Source organism: Epinephelus lanceolatus, chromosome 17, assembly GCF_041903045.1.
Source record: "Epinephelus lanceolatus isolate andai-2023 chromosome 17, ASM4190304v1, whole genome shotgun sequence".
In the NCBI taxonomy this organism is placed as follows: Eukaryota; Metazoa; Chordata; class Actinopteri; order Perciformes; family Serranidae; genus Epinephelus; species Epinephelus lanceolatus.
Window position 1 is genome coordinate 18,145,192 of NC_135750.1, and position 23,917 is coordinate 18,169,108.

General features: G+C 41.9%; 1 protein-coding gene and 1 pseudogene across 2 annotated transcripts in view; one reads left to right on the plus strand and one right to left on the minus strand.

Annotated features, from left to right (window-relative positions):
* LOC117248377 (SH3 and PX domain-containing protein 2A) overlaps positions 1-23,917 on the minus strand; it is a 64,191-nt gene that overhangs the window by 38,436 nt on the left and 1,838 nt on the right. For both annotated transcript variants that reach the window (XM_033613429.2, XM_033613428.2), the window contains 5 exons: positions 20,972-21,052; positions 13,680-13,755; positions 11,587-11,663; positions 10,605-10,696; positions 3,266-3,297 (listed from right to left, as the gene is read on the minus strand). In XM_033613429.2, coding sequence (XP_033469320.2) covers positions 3,266-3,297; positions 10,605-10,696; positions 11,587-11,663; positions 13,680-13,755; positions 20,972-21,052 — 358 coding nt within the window. The remainder of the gene's footprint in view (positions 1-3,265; positions 3,298-10,604; positions 10,697-11,586; positions 11,664-13,679; positions 13,756-20,971; positions 21,053-23,917) is intronic.
* LOC144458415 (N-acetyllactosaminide beta-1,3-N-acetylglucosaminyltransferase 3 pseudogene) lies at positions 22,959-23,831 on the plus strand (annotated as a pseudogene).

Consider the following 23,917-nt stretch of genomic DNA (forward strand, 5'->3'; position numbering starts at 1 on the left):
CTAAAAACATATGAGAGATGAAATCCCCAAGTATATAACAACATTTCCTTTAAGAAAATCTGTCCATTGGTCTTCATCACCTAGTATCAGTCCGACAAAAAGGTGCACTAAAGACGATGAAAAGTAGCAAATCAAAGAAAGAGTGAGGAAAACGATGACAATATTGTCATGACGACGAACATGATAATGAGAGCAGCGAGTGCGTAAACCTGAGATGCTCCTCTAATGTCCTCTGCTTGCCAGGTAAACAGAGTTCCTAGTCGAACCTCTAACCGCTGGCAGTTTTGTGGCGAAGGGCTACATTCTCCTGTTCAGGGGCCGGGGCTCAGTACACTCTTATGGGAGACCTGCACCATGTAATTATGGAAACCATAAGCTGCAGCTACAGCACAAATTCACCACAGACTCACTGCACTTTATCTGCTGCCCTGCTCTAAAGGAGAAAGATCAATCTTTCAGCTGCTTTAACCGCTAATGTCCGGCATGGGGACCATGATGGAGGTTTAGAGATCAAGTATGGAGGGCTTGTACAGTTTGTGCTCCATGCTGACTGGGGGAAGTAAATCACAGTGAGCACCAGACATAAAGAGTGTTATTATTGTTTGCACTGGTAGACTTGATCCCGTCAAATGATTTATACGGCATAAAAACATGTACATCTTAGGAAATATAGCTGATAACATATTTACTATCAAACCAAACCCTTCAGATTAAACAGCTGAAACTGTGCATGCAAACGTCAGGCTCTATATGACAAACTTTCCAGGCAGCCGATATGGATATAACTGGAAACCAATCTAATATCTTGCACAGACTGAATGTAGGTTACTCCACACACACACACACACACACACACACACACACACACACACACAGCTGAAATAAGACAATTTTTCCATTCCGCTATGTCGCTGGAATTCCCTGTTACGTAAAGCCTCAATACCATGGAACATATAATGAAATTAGGTTGGGGTCTTATTTCGTTTGGTGGCAACTCCGGCACAGCTTTTCCTCAGAGTGCATTGCCCACAGAAAATTAACTTACAGGTCATTTAAGTGAGACTTTCATTGCCCAGCTATGTCATACATAACTGTGGCAGATTGCAGGAAGGATGGCCACAGCAACTTTTTGCATCTGATTGCAGGGCTAGCGTGTAATTTAGTAATGCGTGTGGGTATTCTGAGACTGCATGCACGCGCACACAAACACACAACACTTGCACAGCTGTTCGCTAAACCCCTCTCATGCTTTTCCTGCTGCCTCCTACGCCTGTATCCCCATGCTCAGCTGAGTCACTCAGTCTTTCTGTCTTCCTCTCACTCGCTCACATACAAACACAAAGCCAACCCTGGCAGAGCAAACCTAACAGAGGCACAAACAGGTGGTCTCTCCCACCTAACACTGTTTTCTTAACTATTTCATCACAATACAGAAGCGTAAGGTCAGGATGAGTGTTTGAAGAGCACATACTCCTGGAAGAGGACCATTTTGGCACTGCACTCCTGTTACATTATTGATGAATAAATGATAAAAATCAGTGCAGCAGAGCAAACTAGGGCTGCAACTAACAAAAACTAAATTATCTGCTGATTACTTTCTTGATTAATCAATTAGTTGTTTAATCTATTGACCAATTTTGACTGGACATCACAGTTACGTCACAGTTGCGTGTGCTTACTGGTGGCAGAAAAACAGCGGACATAGGAGAGAAACAGTTGACATACCCAGAGTGAAAATGTCTTCTTGTGCCGTTGGATGTCAGAACAGGGATACAGATTGAGATAACTTTCAATTTTATAGAAAACCATTGCAGAGGACACGGTCGTAGAAATAAAGTTTTGTCTCCAGTTAATTATAATCTCGATATTCAGGCTATAATCGCTCCTGGATGCTCCAGATAAGTGACGTGGTGATAATTCACCATCTTAACTCCTTGATCATAACAGAATAGAGTAACTTTCACAACTGCTCATATGGAAAGGACACCACAAGAAAACATGTTCTTTGTTTAGATTTATAAACTGACAATGGATCATTGTTTGTTTCTAGCTGCGATCAGCCATAGGTAGCACGCTAGCTACATTGCTAATGTTAGCGAGCCTTTAATTTACCCTGACTGGATGCAGTTGGGAGCCAATCTAAATGCAAATTATAGGATATAAGTTATTGGCCTTTCTAAAGTGAGCAGAGGTGAAAGTTAATATACTTTGTTATGATCAAGGTGTTAGTAGACAGCATTAGCTAGCTAGCGTGCTAGCACGTTGATAAGTTGTGCCTCCATATTACATTATATTACATGGGGACCTCTCCACAACTATTAGTCAAATCCATGCCAAATCCATGCTTGACTAACATGAGTTTTTACATTTCTTATGATGATTTATCTTTCACCACGTAAATAAGTAAGTAATTCAAATAAGCCGAACACACACTTTTCTACTGAGCATTGAGCAGCAATGATTATAGCTAGATATCAAGATTCTAATTAACTGGAGACAAAACTTTTTTTTTTCTACAACATGTAGATCATAAAGTCATGGACACAGACATGAGTCATTGCAATCGGTTAACAAATGTAGACGTTAAAGTGCTTTTTACATTTTATTTGGCACTCACACCGATACCACTACTGTCCTTTTCTGCCACCAGTTCGGCTCCGCCCACAAATATGTCACAGTTTTGGTTTTTTTTTAAATTGTCATTCACAAGCCCATGGTGAAGATTGTTTAATTTTTTATTTGTTTATTTCCAATCAGCAGCCCAAAACTAAAAGATATTAAATTTAGTGTCATATGTGACAAAGTAAAGCAGCAAATCTTCTCATTTGAGAAGCTGAAAGTGGAGAATATTTACAATTTGGGCTTGGAAATAATTGAAACCATTAATAGATTATTCAAATAGTACCAGATTCATTTTCTGTTGATCCACTTATCGAGTAGGCCTACTGGACTAATCATTGCAGCTCTGCTCCAAACAGCCTTCTTCCTAGTCATAGCCTGTTGCCTACATTTCCCACAAGGCAACTTGACCCCCTGACAAGAATTTTGGGTGTGTCATACTAGCAGTTAAGTAGTAGTGTAGCCCCAAGGTGCTAGCTTCAAGCAGAGAGGAGGAGTGAGCTAAAGAGGTTAGGTCACTTTTTCATTGTCAGATTTGTAGTCAAATCACAGCTTCATTCAAGTAACCAGTCAATACAATAGAGACATGATAAAAATGGAAAAGGCCGCTTCTATTGACCAAGGTAAAAAGATTTTAGGTCCTTACCTGATTTTCGTTTTCCCGAGCCTCCACATTCTCTGCAAAAGAAGCAACACCAGAAGAGCATGGTTAGTGTGAGTGTGAGTGCCGGCGAGGTCAGAGTATTAATACGACTTGATCAATCCTGAAACTGGTTACAGCTGAATCTCTGCCAGGGACCATCCGAGTACAGTTGGCACACAAGTACCAGCCAAACCCTCGTCGAGAATGCACGCAGAACTTGACCCACTACTAGAGGGAGGGAGAGGGAGAGGGAGACAGGGTGGGATACAACATAAGGGTGTGTGTGGAGGACTACAGTAAGTGTGTCAAGGACAGCAACAAAGCAAATCTTCAAATCTTTTAGCTAATACACTGCCAAGCGTGTATGAATCTGTTCAAACAGAGGACATGGCGCTTGTGAGGAGGATGCAGCTGCCTCTTTTTAACAGAACAGCATCTATTTACTTGACAACAGTATCATATCCCCCTTGATAAGTCCCATTCATGTTTAGATGTGAAAGCGTCTCTCTGTTCCAAAGCCTGGACTGTAACAAAACACTGAAAGGATGAGCATTAGTGTCAATGAACCCGCTCTGTGCTTTCATGCTCATCAAGAGTCACAGAGCAGCAATTTGCTATTGACTGTGTGCGCATTTACTGTACACGTCTGTGTGGGTTGGTTTGGCTTATTATTATTTAGGCTGAAGCAGATCATTTGCATAATTGTAAGTCTGTCGCTGTTGTTGGATCTATTCAGCCCGAGAAGATGCGAAGCTATTATTTCAGTTTGACAGAAATTAGTCATTTAGAAGCAAAAAAACAAAACAAACGACGGTACAATGAACACAGGATGAATACATTTAAATTCATTTATTAAAGTGTTGTCAGCTCAATTTGGACACTCATGCTTCATTCACTGTAGCGCAGGTACGTAAGTGATGATACTTCACATAACTGCTTAATCTGGCTTGATGAGGATTTGTTATACGATGGAAATGCATAAACATCCAACGTTTCTGGATCTGGGTCTGTATGTATACGTGTGGTTTGCAGCTTGTTGTACATTTAGGGAGGTGCCGGCCGCCTGCGTGTCCTCGGTTAGTTCACTGAGCTGCAGAGAGAGCACACTGAGGAGACGCTGAGGTTTGACGCAGATGGGAACAGACACCTGGCACTCTGGAGAGGCCAGCAGCAGGACTGGAGCCACGTCCAGTTATGGATATGAGTACATGTTTGGATAAACCTTATCCAACACTTGCCAGGTTACAGCAAGTTCATCAACTCTGTGTGTTTGTGTTCAGAAAAAAATAATTTTAACTATTTTGCATTTCAAGTTTTTCACACTGCACTACAAAGACGCTGTTTCACACTTAGGAGGACAAACACAAAAAGGTACACTGAATAAGTCAGTGTTTGGCAATCATTATAAAAGGACTACCCTTGTTCAAACTAAGCAACGCTTCATGCTTAATCACATCTTTTTTTTTTTTTTCCAACAATAACTGTATTCCTCTGTTACTTAAGATAAAGTCATTTTTGGCACAAAGCTTCTCCGTTTCCAGATGCATGAACAAGTTATGAGATATTTCCAATCGCACATGTAATAGCTCACAGCTCAGTTCAGCTTCATTACTTTCCTAATTTTGAAATAAAATAACAAATTAAATTGGATTGTGACACACGGTAAAAACAATGTTTATATTGGATCCTCGAGCGATGCTCATACTCTGGAAATGAATTCCATAACTTTCTATATATGACATGATATGATGGGACAGAAAATGCAATCATGTTTAACATTCGTGCCGAGCCAACATAAATAGGTTTGTAGTTCATTAAAAGATAAGCAGAGTCTGAGGAGATGATACACGTAGTATCACTGAGCCGACTTTAAAGGGACAGTTCAACCAAAATTCAAAAGCACATATTTTTTTCTTCATCTGTAGTGTTGTTTATCAGGCTAAATTGTTTTGGTGTGAGTTGCAGAGTGTTGGAGATATCGGCCGTAAAGATATCTTCCTTGTTTGCAATATAATGGAACTGGATGGCACTCGGCTTGTGGTGCTCAAAGCGCCGAAAAAATACATTTGAAAAACTCAACAGCAATGTGTCTTTCCAGAAAACATGATTGTTTTGATGATGACTCAAGATAATCCACAGACCTTGTTGTGAGCAGTTTCATGTAGGAACTATTTTCTTGCTACTGAACTACACCTGCCAACCGTATCACCACGCAGAAGGAAGTGTGCATCTACTGCTAGCACCACTGAACTAACACTACAGCTCAGCTGAGGAGGACGCCACTGTCACAAGCCTCTCGTCCATGGGTAAACGCACAGTTCCTTCTAGGCGGTGATATGATTATTGGGTGTAGTTCGGTTGAAAGAAAACACATAAAACTGCTCACAACAAGGTCTGTGGATTATCATGAGTAAATTTTTCAAATTAATTTTTTTGGCACTTTGAGCACCACAAGCCGAATGGTATCCAGTTCCATTAAACTGGAGAAAAGGCAGGCATCTCTACGGCCCAAATATCCAACACACGGCAACTCACACCAAAACAATCTAGAATGATAAACAGCACTACAGGTAAGAGGTAAAATATGTTTTAAAATCCAAATAACACACATCATATATGATGTAATAGCTCACTGATTCTTTTTGGAAAAAGAAAATCGAGCAGTGGTGGTATTACTTTATAAACTCAGGGACAAATTACAGTATCTTGACGGATATGATTTCAGACACTGTTCATGTCAAGACAGCGTATGAGACAAATTAATTGTAATACATGTGAAACATTACAGAACTATTTCATGGAGTACTTATTTTGTCAAAAATCTGGTAGGGTGGAGATGAAACCAAGGGAAGCACTATACTGCAGAGAATTGGGGGAGAAATGATGGGGATAAAGTGGATGCTTGACCTGCCCTGCTCGCTTGTGACCCTTAGCACAGAGCTGGAATAATATTCTTCCCAGGAGGAGACTGAGCACACAACTCTGGCTCTGTGCGCTTTCCTCCTATCACCAGTAAAATCTAATAAATGAGGGGAAGGTAAGGGGAGCAAAAATATGTCCAAACACTATTAAATACTTAAGATTCTGTGTTTCAGGGGATCCAGTTTAACCTCTCCTTAACCAATAAAGAGTCACAGAAGTTGGGAGATAGTCTTTACAGTTTTGGTTTCATTATGTAGACGCCCATGCCAGGAGATGCACATACAGTACACGCATGGGCTGAACATGTCATTAAAAATCCAAGCCCATGAGAGTCCATCCTAAGCTTGAGTTGAGAATAACCATCTGTTTGCACATAGCTGCAGCTCACTCTTTGTAGGTGGGCCTATGGAATGTGTGAGACATTAGTCCTTTGCTCGCATTTCTTAGCCAAGTCGGAGGACTGAAGTGTCTACACTGCTTCATGTATACATTACTCAGACACTCCTACCCGACCTCAGATTAACCTCTGTAGGAGTGAGCTCCAGCTCAGGGGTTGGCAGGTCAACGTCATTGACCAGGGTAGCATTATGATCATGAGCAGAGGTCTGATTTGCACACAGAAAGGGTGCAGTAGGTAATTTCTGTGCGTATATCCTTATGATAAGCATGATACTTCTTATTTAAATCCTCTCTCACACAAGCACAATAAACTTGTGCAAACAGGCCAAAATCTCCAGCAAAGCTTGGTTATGATGTCAGTGTCAAAGTATGTTAGTTTGACCACATATCAACCGCTAATAACTTCCATTGTGGTGAGACACTGATGTGAAATTAAGCTTTAGGCTGTCAAGGAAAGACTTTGAAACAATGTTATTGTCTCTAATATAAATTAAAAACACATAATCGTTTATGTTAACAATGTGTTTACACATTCACAACAAGGTTAATCATCACATTTTAGGGTTAAGACTCAGTTTTTGGTCAAATTTAGGTTAAAGTAAGGTCAGACATGAGGTAGATGCTCAAGTGTTCATCTTGTATTCTCTAGTAGGAATGAAAAGAAGCTAACTCAGCGCGATGTCGATGTCTTCCAATGTCACAAAATCCTGTGTGTGCTATCTGTGTACCAATCTTGGAGGCCATCGGCTATCGGTTTGATGTTGATAAGCCTGTGAGGGCAAGGGCCAATATTTCAGGCTGATCCGTTCTAGCCAGCGGATATTCCGGGCCAAGAAATCCTCTGCCCTACACCAGTCATTTTGGCTAATCTCTATAAACAGAGACCTGCATAAAAATGCAGAAAATTTCTACAAACCTTTACCTGCTGTTCAAACGTGAGTGGTCAACACTACTCAGACTGTAAACAGCCTACAAACAGACACCAGAACACTTCCGATACTAAAATCTCGCCCATGCATGTGTTGTTTACATGCATGTGCAAGCTATTCCACAGTAGCTACAGCATCATGTGTGCACATCTGCAGGACTGTGAAGTGACCACAGGTTTTGTGAGAATGAAACTTGCCCACAAAAGGGAGCAGTAGATGGCAACTTTAAGGGTGTCTAATATGCCAGTTTGGTGAACCAGACTTGGAACCTTAATCTTTAATTTTTCTGCAGGCTGAGTCAGTATACCTTCCGCTGGGTCACATATGCTCAGACTCCCAAGTCTAGATGTACATTTGGAGCTTAAGTCTGTTAGACAACAGTGTAATGCGACAAACAGAGTAGTTTCAATGCAACTAACAGCTCACATACTTTGAAAGAGGCCCATTATCATATCATCAACAAAATATAAACAGATGAATAAATAAGAATCCGCAGGTGTTGTTTAACCTGAGATTTGTTTGTATGAAAAGTAAAAAGTTATTTTAGGCGGAGATGATGGATATGTGCTTTTGTTTACTGGAATTATTCATAAGTATGCCATTGCCCTTGACCAAGTTGCTGGCCTCAGAACTGCAGATGGTCTCCAGGTGATGAGCCATGGCTGCACACCGCACCGCTCCTAAGCAGTCAGGATGAATCCGATGCAGAGGACAAATTTCCCCATGGGGATTAATAAAGTGTGACTTACTTATTGCCACTCTAAAAATATAACACAAAGCAAAGTCACATTGGCGGAGGGGGCAGTAAAAGATGTGTTGTCAGTGAACAAGCGAAACCATGGGCTGGCATTGACGGCACGTATTATCTCAGCAAAACACCTGAAAGCAAACTGAGGTAAAAAGTTAGGAGCAAAGTTACCTTGTTGCCGACGGCACAAATGCCCAGTCTCAAATCTGCGTAACTGTCAAACTGACTTTTTAGTATTTAAAGTGTGACTGACAACTAAAACGTTGTGTTTTAATTTAAGATCTGGCCAGTGGCATTTGTTATCATAAAGGTAATCCAAACTCTATAATTGAATATTCTCTGTGCATGCTCTCGTTAACAGTAATTTGAGGTACCAATCAGTATGTAAGATGATTTGTAAAGACTGCAGAAAACATGTTTCTATTATCCAAATGTAATATAATGGCCAATTTTCTTAATTTGTCACCAAGTTTCTCCAAAAGCTTTTAGCCTCTGAAACTACCTCAAGAGACGACATCATTATTTGAATGAAATGTTCAATTCAATTTCATTTATAAAGCCCAATATCACATATACAATTTGCCTCAGAGGGCTTTACAGCATACGACATCCCTCTGTCCTTAGACCCTCACAGCGTATAAGGAAAAATTCCCTTAAAAAAACCTTTAAATGAGGGGAAATGGGGAAAATCCATCTTACATGGACGTCACTTTGCATCAAAAAGATTTAAAATCAATCACTGTGACAATGGTCTAAATTATTTAAGCATTTCAAATGAGTCTGTTACCTCATTTTGGTACTGATGTTTCTACACTTTCAGATGATTTCACTTACCTCTAGTTAACTACTTTCCACATTGGAAAAAGCAGTACAGTTCTATGTACAGTATCTTTATTGTAAAGTTCACAAAGCCACATGCTATTTAATTTTTTAATTTATTATCAATACAAATCTAAAAGACATGTTTTTTTGTTGGCAAATGTCCTCACTTGGTGCTTGTCTGTCTGCACTATTAATATGAACAACTCAGCTGGTTATGCTTTCTGTGCAACAACACACGCACACACACACACACACACACACACACACACAACCTCTGCTTCATCGGTGTAATGTGACACTACGCGTCATTCATCAAAAGTCAAGAGAAACATCTGTTTTTAAGCCTGTGGCACAGCTCCCTCTTGTGACACAGCAACATCACAACCTTTTAGTTATTTATTTATTCTGTATCTGTGCAGTGAGACATGTTGACCATTAGATGGCAGTAGCAGATGAGGGCTTGAGAAACAACACTGCCTGGTTGCTGCTGCTGATAGTGGCAGAAATACCAGTAAAATAAACCTGAATCATGTTTGATGGTGGAGAAAATATCATCATAGAGATATTCTGGATTGATTGGATAAAGGTTCAACTGCCTTTTCAGCCTGTACTGATCATGTTTTAGAATTTATTATTATCACCTGAGCAGAAAAGCCTATTCTTTGAGCTGTTTTCACATTATTACCCCAAACTCTCCAATTCACCCTCTTTATTTACCTTTAAAGTCATTTTCCCAACTCATTAACAGTTTAAGAGTGACAATAAATGTTTCTTCACTCTACCTCACATTATATAGTATCACAAGATGACTGTTTTTGTGATGCTGCAAACTTCCAGATGCCCCAGTAGTGAACTGAGCACTTGGGTGGCATGGCTTTTAGACCTTAACATCTCAATTTTAAATTGAGATCCTCCAAGACTGGAGGAGGATCACGCTTTGAAGTGGGATTAACTTGAATGGGCAGCGGGGGTTCGAGGTGGTGGGTCTGGTGTTGGAGAAGAGACCACTCGAGTACTCCACATTTGTCTCCTTGAGTGTGTTGGAAAGCGTACTAACAATATCTGATGAGTTTAAATTAATATTTTAGTGAGAGAAGAACGATCACACATGTGCTTCGATGAACATAAATCAAAAGGAAAGACGAGAATTTAAACAAAAAGTAATCTAGCAGCCAGTCTGTAATTACTCCCACTCCGACTTTGAGCTGAGTATAACAAATGACTACCCTGAGAGCCTTATCTGCTCCGAGACTTGAACTCAGCTGCACTCTCATGACACCACTGATCCTTACGCATTTGTTTTGGGGATCAGGTGCCACCTCCCAGAAATCATTACGATTAAAACACAGCGCCTCTCAACCGGCATTAATCAATCATCAATCACACGCAGTCTGCGGCTGTAGTCTGTGTTTAAAACCCACTAGAGGGCAATGTTCGGTATCTATCAGCTCATGTAACAGAGATGATGCTAATGCTCAACGATAGCTTATGATTTGTAAAGTATGCAGTGATAGTTACTCACTCTGCGGGAGGGTTGAGGTCCTCTGAGTTGGTTTCAAAAAACTTCAGGACCTCCTCACTTTGGGAAATGTGGGAGGGAAGCTTCAACAGAGCCTGAGGGCGAGAAGGGAAAGACAAGGGAGAGAACACATATTTAAAAGTCTGCCTGCATTGTTAAAAGTGCTGGAGCTTGGTTTGAATAGCAATGAGTAACCAGTTTATAACACTTAGTCATTGTAGAGTCGGATGAGAAGACTGGGGCGGAGATGTGGAGGGTGTGGAGGGGAAGGAAGAGGGCTCTGAGCCCGGAGTGAGGGTTAAAACAAAGGAAAAGACACAAAGGTGATATAGCATAACCACCGCCTGTCTCAGCTACATGGTGCTCAGAATGAGATGCCTCAGTCCGCTGCGCTCAAACAGAAAAGACATCCTTAAAGGAGCAATATTAAAAAGAAATCTCTAAGCTTCTTGTCTTCGCAGCAAATCTCGTTTAGTTCCTCTAAATGAAAACTGCTGCCACACTTGGCAGCGCACCTGCCCCACATTCCCGTCACTGACCTAATGAATACAAGAGGGTCAGGTAGCCAGCTGCCCTCACTACTACACGTTCAGTCTGCTGATTCATTCTTATTCACTGGGTTCTGTTTTAGCCCTGTGTGCCCCCATTTCCCTCGTTTCCTTTATAGGCTGCCTATTTACATTGGTGACAGGAAATGACCAGAGGAGATAGAGCAGATAGAGCAGCACTTTCCTGTTGAGGCTGGTGGGGGAGATAAATGTTGAGGCCTGCCTTGGAAATGCTGTGGCAAATGTTCAGGGAGTTGAGCATTGAGACATGGATCAAGTGCTCTTCCAACCAACATGTAAACCAAACATGAGTAGACAACATTTATTTTCCAAGAAGATGTATTGTGTTTACAGCAGACAAACTGATACTATGGACTTTAAGTTGTGTGAAAGGTGTAGTCCCAAGGACATTATGAGACATAAAGCCTTTGTCTTACTTTGCAGTAATTATCCAGGTGCTTCAGCCTTCGGACGGCTACATCTCTTATGTGACTTCGGCGAAACAAGACTTTACCTGAGGAGAAACAAAGCACTGTCAGTTACACGTACATCTCCAAAAACATTAAAAATGGAACAATTAAAATGTATTATTTATATTTTTTTAAAAAGGCTTGCTGTTTGTTATGCATTTATAAAAACCTAAGCATGTCATGGAAGCCAAGTGGATTCAGGCGGTACTGATGGTGAGGCTTTAAACTTAGGCCACAACTACACTTTTACTTTTTATTACAAGTGTTTAAGCACCATTTCAGAAATAATCTTCGTACATATTAACACACCTGAAAACATATATCACATGACCTTTAACGCACATTTGGTGTACTTTCTGCCAAACAGGAAGCAGATTGTCAGCTCTGTGGTTGGTTGATTAGTTACAGAAAAAGCTATGAAGATGGCGAAAAGTACGACCAGAGATTTCTTTGCTTGGACCGACAACAAGGTGGAAGTATTACTGAAAGTTACACACGAGTATAAGACAGCCAAGGTGGCAGAAAACAGAATGGGAGTTGTTGCAAAGCAAATGTGGCGACATATCACTGATATTAGAGCAGTACTACAGAGAGCATCATACAACCCGGGAGGAAGCCATCGCAATGGGAAAGGAGCACCGACACATGAAGGATGAAATCATGAAAAGTAACCTTAGCTATCATGTTTTGGCGTGACACATTGTGACTGATTAGACCCAATCAGTCATGGTGTCTGCATCATCGTTTTCAAAAGTCTCCGTTTCCACCGGTCCAGACTAACATGTAATACCAGAGTTTTCAAACTAAACCAGGGTCAGCAGTGTTTTCATAGGTCTCTGTTTTAAGGCTCACACAAACGCCAAAGTAGTGTGGATGCTAGGTGTAAATGCAGCAGTAGTTATACATTTTAAAACAAAACCGCCTAAGTGTGGATGTAGCTTTATTACCTGTATGTGGAAAATGTCTTTTGCACCTAAGGTGAAGGGTTTTTCCCCTGTATGTCTCCACCCCACCTGCACTCCTGACTAGACCACTCCCCCCAAGATTATAAAACCCAAGATTATAAAAGATTATAAACTGACAAAAAAATCATAGGACAGCCACCTAAGAACTGTTCAACTACCATATGTCTGCAATAAAATGCTGAAATGGCTCCCTGGATCCTGTGTTTGACTGTGCACCTCATCATCAGATGTTGTGTGAGCCAGTGGCAGCATAACTACACAGTTGTTTCAGTATGTGTGTGTGTGTGTGTGTGTGTGTTTGTGCATACGTTTATTTATTAATTTGATGTGGAAAATAACAAAAATTACATATAAATTACAAAAAATAACATTTAGCAGAGCCTCTCGGGACATGTAATGTTTACACCACAGAGGATGTATCTCTCTATGTTGTGAGTGAGAAGTCCAGCAAATGTATCTCTTCACCTGATATGGTGTACTAAAGAAAAAGTAGCACACACTGACTATGTGTTTAAAATATTTAACAATAATAGCTTGATTCTAAAAACAGAAGAACTCCCACTGGTTTTTCAATCCACAAATTAATGAGAACAGTTGCAGAATAGTTACTAATCCCACTTTAGATCTCTGAGACTGACTACTAATATCAGTGTCCAAATGCATGCAGCCCACCAAACAGTGAAATTGTGCATGCTGTCGGCTGTGTGTAAGGGAATACAGTTCAGCCCGTGTTGGGTTTACAGAGAGATCAAAACAGCACTGGTTAAACTTGAGCAGTGCAGCTTGTCTAACAAAGGATCTCCTCACTGCTCTCCTCTGCTCTGACCCACAACGAGTTTATCAGATTAGACAAATCCCTCTCTGCTAGCCTCCTACTGCCATGGCACACCACAAATTGATTTAGCTTGGGTGGAGTATGGCAGTTAATAAGACAATGCGACGTGGTGGGCCCATTCTATGGAGCATGTAGGAGTGCTAACAAGCATCGGTTGTGCGTGAAAATGTCTCAAGGCCTTTCTTTTGTTTGAATACTGCAGGATAAATCTAAACTTAAAGGGACAGTGACATCAGAGTGTTGTGCATTGTGTTTATCACCTGGCAAGAAAGGAATAATCCTCTTTTTGGGGTCCTTCTGTCCTCCATCAATTGGGAATTTGTCAAGGATTCGCATCTGCAACAGAGAGAAAGCACAGCAACAGGAACATGAGTTGTGCAGCAAACTCACGAAAAGTCACAAAAAAAGATACAAGCAATCACTATCTTGTAACTGTTTGATGGCTAAACCACATTAACTCTTTTATCTACCACAAGTTTATCAGTCAGTTCAAAGTGGAATCAGAGCGGAGAATAGAAACAAAGACGGGGCTTGCAAACAGGAACAGTCGACCTTTTTGTTACGGTACATGACTCCAGCGTGGGGTGTAATTACATATCGTCTGAAAAGCTACTGTGTCGAGAAACTGCAAACAACTTCACTTTGATCTCTGGGGCAGCAGACAAGGTTATATCACCCACACTTATCTGAGGAATAATCAAAAGCAAGTTGTAGTTAAGGAGCTTTAAAGGACATCAGAGGAGATAATTAACATTTTGATGCATCGAGGCATTTACAGGATTGATGTATTAAGAGATGTGAGGTGCAACAGGCGGAGAAAATAGATACAAAGCAAGCTGTGTTAAGGCTTTTATGGTGACAGCTTGGAAGTATTTCCTCCTATGCATAGCAGCAGTGTTTAATTGTCTCAGCATGTGTCTACTTCATGTATACCTGTAAATGATGCACGATGGTGTTTAGTTGAGAGCTGAAAAAAAAAAAACAAGCACTGCGAATGTGTACGGGATGTGTCTGCATGTGTCTGTATCATAGACAAGAGTTTCTGGTTTCCTCTTTGAATAAATCACAATACCATAAAACGCACATCAGAGTATCGTACTGTAACGGCGTGCTCGATATCCAGATGCAGCCCCGCCTTTCATTCGTTCTGCTTTGCCTTGTTCCAGATGTGCTCTGTTAAACAGCAAAGACTGGGAGCATCAAGCTTAACCACACTCAACTGGGAGGAGGAGACCGGGAGACTAGTTTTGGTGTAAAAAAACAAGCCAAAAAGAACCAGGTGGACAAACAGATTCGAGCCTGAGGGGTAAAGTGGGATCCACTATGTCTGGGCGTGCAAGAGTTGTTTGTAGGACTTCAGCAGTAAGAGGTGGTTTGGTTTCTCTTCTCGTGGTTTTTTCCTTTCTTGCACTCATCTGCTGCCTTTGCTAAATCCCTAAATTTCTCTCAGGGCATGGGATTTTCCCCCTGCCTCCGAAATACAGACAGCTAACAAGAAATGGTTCCTTTTTGAAGAGGGCTGCCATTATTTGTGTTTTAGGGGCTGAAGTAAAAAGGGCTGAGTATTGAAAGAACAGCTCTGGTTAACCACACCTGCACACAAACACGACATGGTAAAATCTTAGAGTTTTACGCTTCTAAAAGTGAAAAGGCAAGACATCAAATATGAATACAAACCAGACTGTTTCTTCAGAATAAAAGGCTGTAATTTCCAAAAACCCCTGTTTTTGTAACACTGGCAGCTGTATTGTTTGTGTGACACACCGAGCTGCACGCTCGTCATGTTATCAGCCTCCCAGCTGGACGTAGCCGTTTACTCCCTCTAAGATGGGAGTGTTCACTCAGCACCTTCAGAAAACCACCTCGCTGACAGAGAGGCGTCTCATCCAGAAGCGATGATGACATCATCCCCTGTGGGACCTGCCTGCGTACACTCACAGCTCCACAGGACAGGTGTGAAAGCCGTTTCTATGGCAACGGCCGGACAACTTGGAACAAAACTGATGGAAACATTTCTCACATTTCATGTACCTTTAATTCACAGGCTTCGGGGACTTACTGCTGTATTTACTCTATACTGTTTTCGTAAACCCTGCACAGGATCTTTCAGTGTGTTACGCTGCAGTGTCAGCCAAGTGTTCCCACTGGGAAAATGAACCATGTAGCAACAGGTGCTATGATGTCATCCCATTTCCCAGTCTCTTTTTTTTTTTTTTACACACTTCATAATCAGTGTAGTGAATAAATGCCAGAGAAAGACAATCATCACAGTCAATCATCTCTATTTTGGCATTGTGATGCCGTGGACATGAATTATGGCGACGGGAGGAACCCAAACAGCTTCTGTACACTGTAATGATAATCATTTGAAGCATTTAAACTTTAGTGCACCCACAGGAGTGGAGAGGGAGGGACAGACAAAGAGACACTGCACTGTGCAGCAAGACAAAGAAACTGTTCTGAGAGGAATCTCAGACAGGGGGGAGTTTGCAGGAATGTTTGAGTGGGAAAACAATCTGATTCCATCTCCGGGTTGTTTTGACATCTACTTGACAGTTGTTTACTGCAGACAGGTTATGATGCAACAGCTGCCTTGGTCTGAAAAAAATGTTTTAAAAAAGCTGCATGGTCATCATTATTAGAAACAAGTGATATAAACACATTTATGCCTCCTCTGGTACAAACAAATTATTGCAACATCAAGAGGTGTGCTAATCTTTGTTTATCACACAACACATGGGATTCATTAACTATAATCAGTTTATTCACTATGAAGGAGAACTCAACTGATATTACAAAATAGTATGTTTACATATGTGAAAGAAAAGTTGCACAAAGCCCTTCATGGTTCTTGGGGGGTCTGTGTGAAGTCTAAAAAACTGCCTCAAGTAATGTCAATTGAGTTTAAATGGTCAATTAAATGAAGTGATCAGCCCGCTCCTCATCTCTGCTTGAGGTTAGAAGGTCGAGGCTACTTTAGCCGCAACTGGACTGAACTCTCGGTGATCGAGCTACATTGTGGGTAATGTAGGCGTCAGGTTATGACAAGGAATAAGAATCCATCCATCTTCGTAACCGCTTATCCTCTTGAGGGGCGCCAGGAGCCTATCGCAGCTGACATTGTGCGAACACCCTGGACAGGTCACTAGACTATCAAAGGGCTGACACATAGAGACAGACAACCATTCACATTCACATTCACACCTACAGACAATTTAGAGTCACCAATTAACCTGCATGTCTTTGGACTGTGGGAGGAAGCTGGAGTACCCGGAGAAAACCCATGCTGACATGGAGAGAACATGCAGACTCTGCACAGAAGGGCTCCCTCCTGGGATCGAAACAGGAACCCTCTTGCTGTGAGGCGACAGTGCTAACCACCATACCACCGTGCCGCCCAGGAATAAGAGTGTGTGGAATAAAAAGACTTTACTTCTGGTTCTGCTCTATCAATTTTGATACCTTTATTTAAAAGACTGTTGAACATGAGTCCCACTACAGGGATCCCGCAAGCAAACGTTTTATCTTCGGTCGATGTATTTTTGTAGTGCTTTGCAATGGGAGTGCCGCATATTTACGCCACTTGACGAGGTGCACAGAGTTGAAAAATGTTCAACCTTGGGTAAAAACTTTGGTCACTGTCAGTTCAGCCATTCAGTCACAGTGGAAGAGGGACACATACTGTGAAGCTTAACCATTACATCTTACATGTACAAGTGCTGAACAACAACAATGGAGAAGAAATCTGTATATCTAATATACTGTATATTTTTATATATTGTGTTTCCTCTCATCACCCACACAATCCAGTGGGTCCATCCTCTCTCCCTGCATGCTTCACCCTTCCCCCCATCCAGATCAAGTACTCTACCCGGTGCCAACATGTTTACTTCCGCGAATATTCAGTATTATAGCAACCAGACGCAACTGAAAAAATGCCATGCCTCCAAAGTGCTCTCAAACACTCCCAGCTGGGTGTTTTCTGAGGTACGCCTGGCATTTTCCGCTGGAAAAAAACACTTTGATGGACACGGGGCATTAGTTTTCCACATAGAACCAAACCATGCAAGCATAATGCCACTACAGAGTGTGATTTTAAATAGCATTCCAGGATTCTGGAAGCAAAAAGGGCGTGACGGGCATGACGTGTAACACAACACAACATACATAGTACATATCAAGCCGCACTCTCCAATGATGGCAATAACAACGATTTACTGTTCCTGTTATATGGCAGCTGATCTCATCCTCTGCTCAAAAGGTAAGGAGCCTCAATGTCTCACAAATTCACGGACATTTTACGTTGCTGTTCTTCTTCTTTGAGTTAGCCGCTAACTGCTATCAGCTTCTTTTTAAATCCCCTACTTGTAGGTCGCACACGTAACATGTCTTCAAAATGTCACACCCATCCTGTTTTGCAGGCCCACACTTTTTACACAAACGTCAAATTGGCTCTGTTACTACCTCCGCTGCCGGCTTAAAGGCAGAACTCTGCAACCCCATTCCATGTTCGTAACTTTTATACTGAACAGGGAAGTGGGATAACAGCACAACATTCCCACCTTGAACAGGCAGTGTAAAAAGGGCTACTGGTATACTGCAGTCGTGAAATGCTAAATCGGTGGCGTACTCTCCTAAATTATCTTTAACTTCAGACTATTCTCAGCCATTACTTTATGCCCCATCATATTCCTGCAAAGTATTCCAGGTTTAACAACAGCTTCCATCCTGTGTGAGGAATGTAGGCCAGACAAATTATAATGCAGACAGAGTAGAGCTGACCCTGCTCCAATTCCTCAATCCAAAAATAATGACGACTAAGGGATTTTTGGAGAAGTTTTGGTCCAAAAGAAAACCAAGCCAGCTTGCACACTCCACAATCCCCCGGAGGAATGCCATGACCCATGCGCTCTGTCCGCTGTGGTTGAAGGGTGTGGAGAGGGGGTGGGGGGTTCACTCCCTTCTCTCTGACGGTAAACTCTGTTTGACACACTGACCGTTCCTGCTCACGTCAAACATACGCGGATCAGCAACATTTCCCTTTGACTCAAGAAACAGCATTTGGTGGAGCTCAGGCCCAGCAGTATTCAGCATGAAAACAAACATCTTTAAAAGGAGGAATCGATGTGTTTACTCTGCACATGCATTACAAAGACTTCACTTTAGGGTCAGCAAAAAAGATGAAGAGAAAAGGAATCTGGTGCAAAGAAGATCCTGATAATTTACGATAATTGCTTCCCAGAGGAGCAGTTATGAGTTATGCACACTGGTGGGGTTTGAAACATTAGCAGAGAGTGCACTTCTGGACATCCATTTGGCAGCGAAGATGGATACCTCATCTCTAACAGACAAACAGCTAAGCTGCCTGTTGTTGACAAGGGGTTTCATATGACCAGCTGTACAGTGCTAGCTGATGTTGGACATAATAATGATTAGCCGCTTCTTAAAAGGCGTTTCTTGTTCTCTGACCTTACTTAGCTTCTCTGAACTCCGAATTAATGGTTATCTGATTCGATCATGGTCACATTTGTCAGGCCAAGGGTGTCAAATGCATTTTTTTTCCCTCTGTCAGCTTCTAGTGAGCATAAAACACGCAATTGTGCTGTGAAGACAGAGAGCTGTGCAGAGCTGGGGAAAGATTGTAGGTGTCAGTTTGGCAGAGACACAAACAAAAGCTCAGTTTCTGCCTGGAGAAAAGACAAATATTTTAATACAGAAAAGGAGAGTATAGATAGAGTCAGAAGGGTTGAAACCAAAAGGAGACATGCAGTTATTACATGGCCGGTGTATCTAAACTTCCAAGGGAAAGTATCTTCCTTCCAGTCTTTAAATCCAAAACACCAAAACTGTTCATTACCCCAACCCCCAACCCTTTCCTGACCACAGCTTCCTCCTTGTTTCATCCAGTGCATTCTGAAAATGGTCCTTGCTTACTGCAGATCTCACTAGCCGCAAAGAAAGTTTCAGTACTTGGGTTTTTTACAAACCTTTTTCCTTGCTATCTTACCTGCTAGCGAGAAGATGCTTTCATCTTTTTTAACACCTGCTCAGTCCAACACTAACCATAGACTGCAACAGTGTGCTCCACACTTGAAACTTCATCTTTCACCTATATGACTATGTTCATATAAGGACAAATAAAACACGCCATCCCCACCCAATTCTGTATGGACAGCTGCAGACTGTTGTTCTTCACGGATTACCGTGGCCAGACAAACACACCCCGGCAGCAGGGATCTATGGACAAGACTAATGTTTACAGAGACAGGAGAGAAGCTCTGTTTCCATCAAACAGACCAGGGCAGAATTTTCCTGGCTATTAGCAAGAGACCAGAGAACAAAGGGTTTCCTCTGCTGCCTCCAATACAGCCAGCCCACCAGAGCCACAGCACTGGAGAGTGCAGTCTGGCAGAAAGAGTTATCAGAGAAGAGCCAGAGACAAGAGTCTTTTACAGTACTAGAAAAATGCTTGATAAGGTATGCACTGGTTTAGGTTTACACCCCTCACACTGTTGTTTAGGCTGCTTAGATGTTTCAATCATTCTTAAAACAAACTGTATACAACTCAACCGTTTGTGGTTAAAACATAAACTTGAGTCACAGTTAAAGAAATGCAGAAATTTCACTGGAGGCAACTGAAGCCCCTAAAAGAATCCTGGGATATAACGTTGCCCCATGCTGTTTTCTGATTGAGGTCATGTTTTCTTCCTGCATCTGCTGACTGGATTTCCCCCGCATTTCCCTTTTTCCAATCCGGCTCCAGTAGTCTTAAATGAAACCTTTCAGTAAGCATGCCGCCTTCCAGCAGCTGAACAGAAAGACGTGACCAAAAGGTCAAACTGACCTCATAGAGTTTAGTATCCAGGCCATTTTCAACACCCAATTTGAATGCTATGCTGCTCATGTAGTAAGTGACAGTAGAAGTAGTTAGTTAATCATAAAACAGATGGGTCTGGTCCTTAAATATAACTGACTAAGTTGTGTTTGAAGCCATTGTAAAATACTCTATAAACACACAGCTGTGACAACATTACAATTTCAACAACACTGCACCAGTTAGTCACCTATTGTCATATAGAACGCAGCGCTCAAGACCGCCAACCAAAGCCTGAATCATCCATCATTTGCCAGGATAATAACAGTCAGAAGAACACCACAAAAATGCCGGCCAAAGAAACAAAAAGAACCTAGAGAGATTCATGTTTGAGCAGCCAGGGAAGCCATTGTGTCCTCATGTTTCCTTACAGAAATACCTGTCATTACTGCCGCCCAATCCATACAGCATTTATCTCCATCCAAAGAAGACAAACTACACCAACGTTCTTAAGGAGCTTAAGTTGACAATGTTATTTTAGCAAGCTTGCATGTTTTATGTGAAGCCTATTATGCTCACTTCACTTTCGCTATGCTGTCAATTGCTAGCAGCCTTGTTTTTGTCACAGTGTAGCTTGGTTACTCAGCAAGTAAGAGACGACTGCTTGGGACATATGTGGTACAGTGATTTTAGAACAGCTACGGAGCACTGTTAAACGACAGCTTTAGTGTAACATACCTGCAGGTCAAAGAACTTGCTGTATCTCCTGTAGATGACGTGGGAAGTGGAGTCCGAGTAAGTGACGTTGATGAGGTACACCTAGTGAGAGAAGCACAAACAAAAGAGGCCCATTAGGAGCTAAATCGCTTTGTCAAAGACACCGCGGCACCGCCTTAGCCAGACTCGCCCTAATGGCACAAAGTGCTTGCATTCCCTCCTGGCTTAACTTCAAGAGGTCATCAAAGGTCAGATAAACTCATTAAGTTTGTCTGTTTCCATCACACATTGGAAAGACATCAGGGGTCAATGGGAGGGCCAGCGGATTTCAAGTATTATGTCAATAAAAGAATTTATAATGAATCACATCTGTGTTTTTGAGTGAACGCAACATTTTGTTGTAGTTTCCTGCAGTAATGATAACAAAAAGCTATGAGGCTCTTGTTTCTGGTCTGCAACAACTTTACATGATTGTTCTGATGATGTACAAAGTTGTATTTCAGTGCCTTGCATAACTAACAACTTAACAGTTTACTTTTACAAGGTCTACCTGAGTCCACTGTCTGAGGAACCAAATGAAGCTCCCATTATGTCAAGAACTTCCGGCGCTTCTATCTATCAGCAGGAATAATGACACCGCACAAGTGTTTACTCACACAGAAGCTGAGATGGGAATATCATTTCCTTGGCAGACATCAGTCAGTCACAGAACAAAACACACTGTTGCCGGAAGTTTTCCCAAAATATATTCTCTTTTTGTCTCACCAACAAAGGACCCGCAAACAATTGTGCACGCCCTGAGGTTTGGGAAACAGATGGCTGCACCTAATGCATTTTCTATCTAAGCCCATGCATGGCACAAAGTGTTTACAAAGCAGGATTTACACATATGGTGGCAATCTACAAGGACATCAGTGACTGGTTTGAAATGCACTCTTCAGTCTGAGCACAGTTCATTACAGAGAGTGCGCAGTGAGGCGGAACGAGTGCTCCAGCAGCTCGCTAATTAGATACAGACAGCATGACCAAACACTCTGAATTTAGGCAACGGCATGGCTCAAAGTGAGGGTGAGTGAGGTCAAGATACACCCCAACCATGAACCATGCTTGTGTTTGAACATGACAACAGAAGTTATGCAACATAAAACAATCGGAGATTACCACATTATTATGAGCTAGTTAATGTGTAATGCATCACTTAGTGTAACATCAGGAATTGATTATGATGGTTGCAACATAACTGATGTGGCATAAGCCTATTTTAATTTTACGCAACATGATTACATTCCTGATTCAAAGCACATTAACACAAATTAATACACATTAACAGTATATGTGAGCCTCATGGTCACGTACAGCTGACAAGCAGCATTTTTACTTTAAATATTAAAGTCTGAATTTAACAAGCGTGTTTATGCAGCAAATTGCACTAAGTAAAGACTTGCCGTTGGATCTCATCTCTCCTGAAATGATCCCCCTCTGACAATGTATGTAAACAAGGATTAGTTGCCATGCACTCTCTGGCTCCAGTGCCATGAGTCCCTGGAAGGAAGTCACACTTGAACAGTGGGGACAAAAGACAAAGGGTTGCTTCTTTCCTCTCTCAAACCGGATAAGCATTTTCAGTTGCTTAGCTCATAGATAATGAGATTTTATTTTTTTCCCCCTCTTCTCCCCTCGTGGGGACTTCCCCGTCAACCCTCACCGCCGGCTTCCATCCCAAGGGAAAGTCTGTGCCCTATGTTTTGTGGCCTCGGGGAGTGTCTCTCAGCAGGAGATGGATGATGCAATTGATCCCAACTCTCAGGTTAATTAATCCAATTGTACCTGATGGACTAATTGATTTTTGCAGCCCCGCTGAGACATGTCACATGGCTCATTGGATCTGATTACTTAAGTCAGTAAAATGACGCCAAGCATGAAGGACTATCCTCTGTGTCTTCAGAGTCTTGAATCTCTGTTGACATTCCAAGACATTCTCTACTGTCATCACTGTCTCCATTTCCCCATGCTACTGGTCATCCCTGACAAATGCGGAAGAGCTGATGAATCTGCAGATGTCATTTAAAGCTCCCCTGTGATCTATGACCGCCCAGAGGTGCTGCGCAAAACCTGGGCTGAAGAGGGGTTACACATTGGTGTGCAGATTTGAAGGATCGTCATCGCAGGAACAACTGATGCTGAACAAACTCCTCGAACTAGAGCGACATGAGTACAATGACATCCTCCAATGGGATTTTGATGAATCATTTACGACCTCACCTTAGAGCTGACACTCTTCCTCAAATGGACGGAAAGAAACTATCAGCATGCTTGCTTCCTGCTAAATGGTGATGATGACGTCTTTGCCAAGTCAGACAACGTGGTTGAGTACCTCCAAAGTCTCAAGGGTAATGATGTAAGCAAGCATCTCTTCACTGGCTATCCAATGGTCAGTTCAAGTCAAGATGATCAACCAGCAAGTATTTAATTCTAGCTCAGGTGTACAAGTCAAACTCATACCCCTTTAGTGTGGTGGTGGGGGCTTCCTTCTGTCTGTCCACACAGCTTTGGTCATGTGGTCATGTGGTAACTGGGCCTGCAATTGTGTAGCGCTTTTCTATTTTTCCGACCACTCAGAGTGCTTTTTATGCTACAAGTCATATTCACGAACACATTCACACACTGGTGGCCGAGGCTACCATACAAGGTGCCACCTGCTACTCTACTTTTAACACCCTCACACATCGATGGAGCAGCCATCAGGCGCAATTTAGGGTTCAGTATCTTGCTCGACTAGATGAGCCAATGATGGATCTGTTGATTGGTGGACAACCCGCTCTACTTTCTGATCCACAGCTGCCTCATGTTCATAGACAAGATGTCCAAGTCCCATCAGTAATGTTCCTACTGATGATGCTTTCATGGTGATTTGTCTGGCCAAAGCAGAACTAAATCCTGCGTCCCATATAGAAGACACTTGGATGT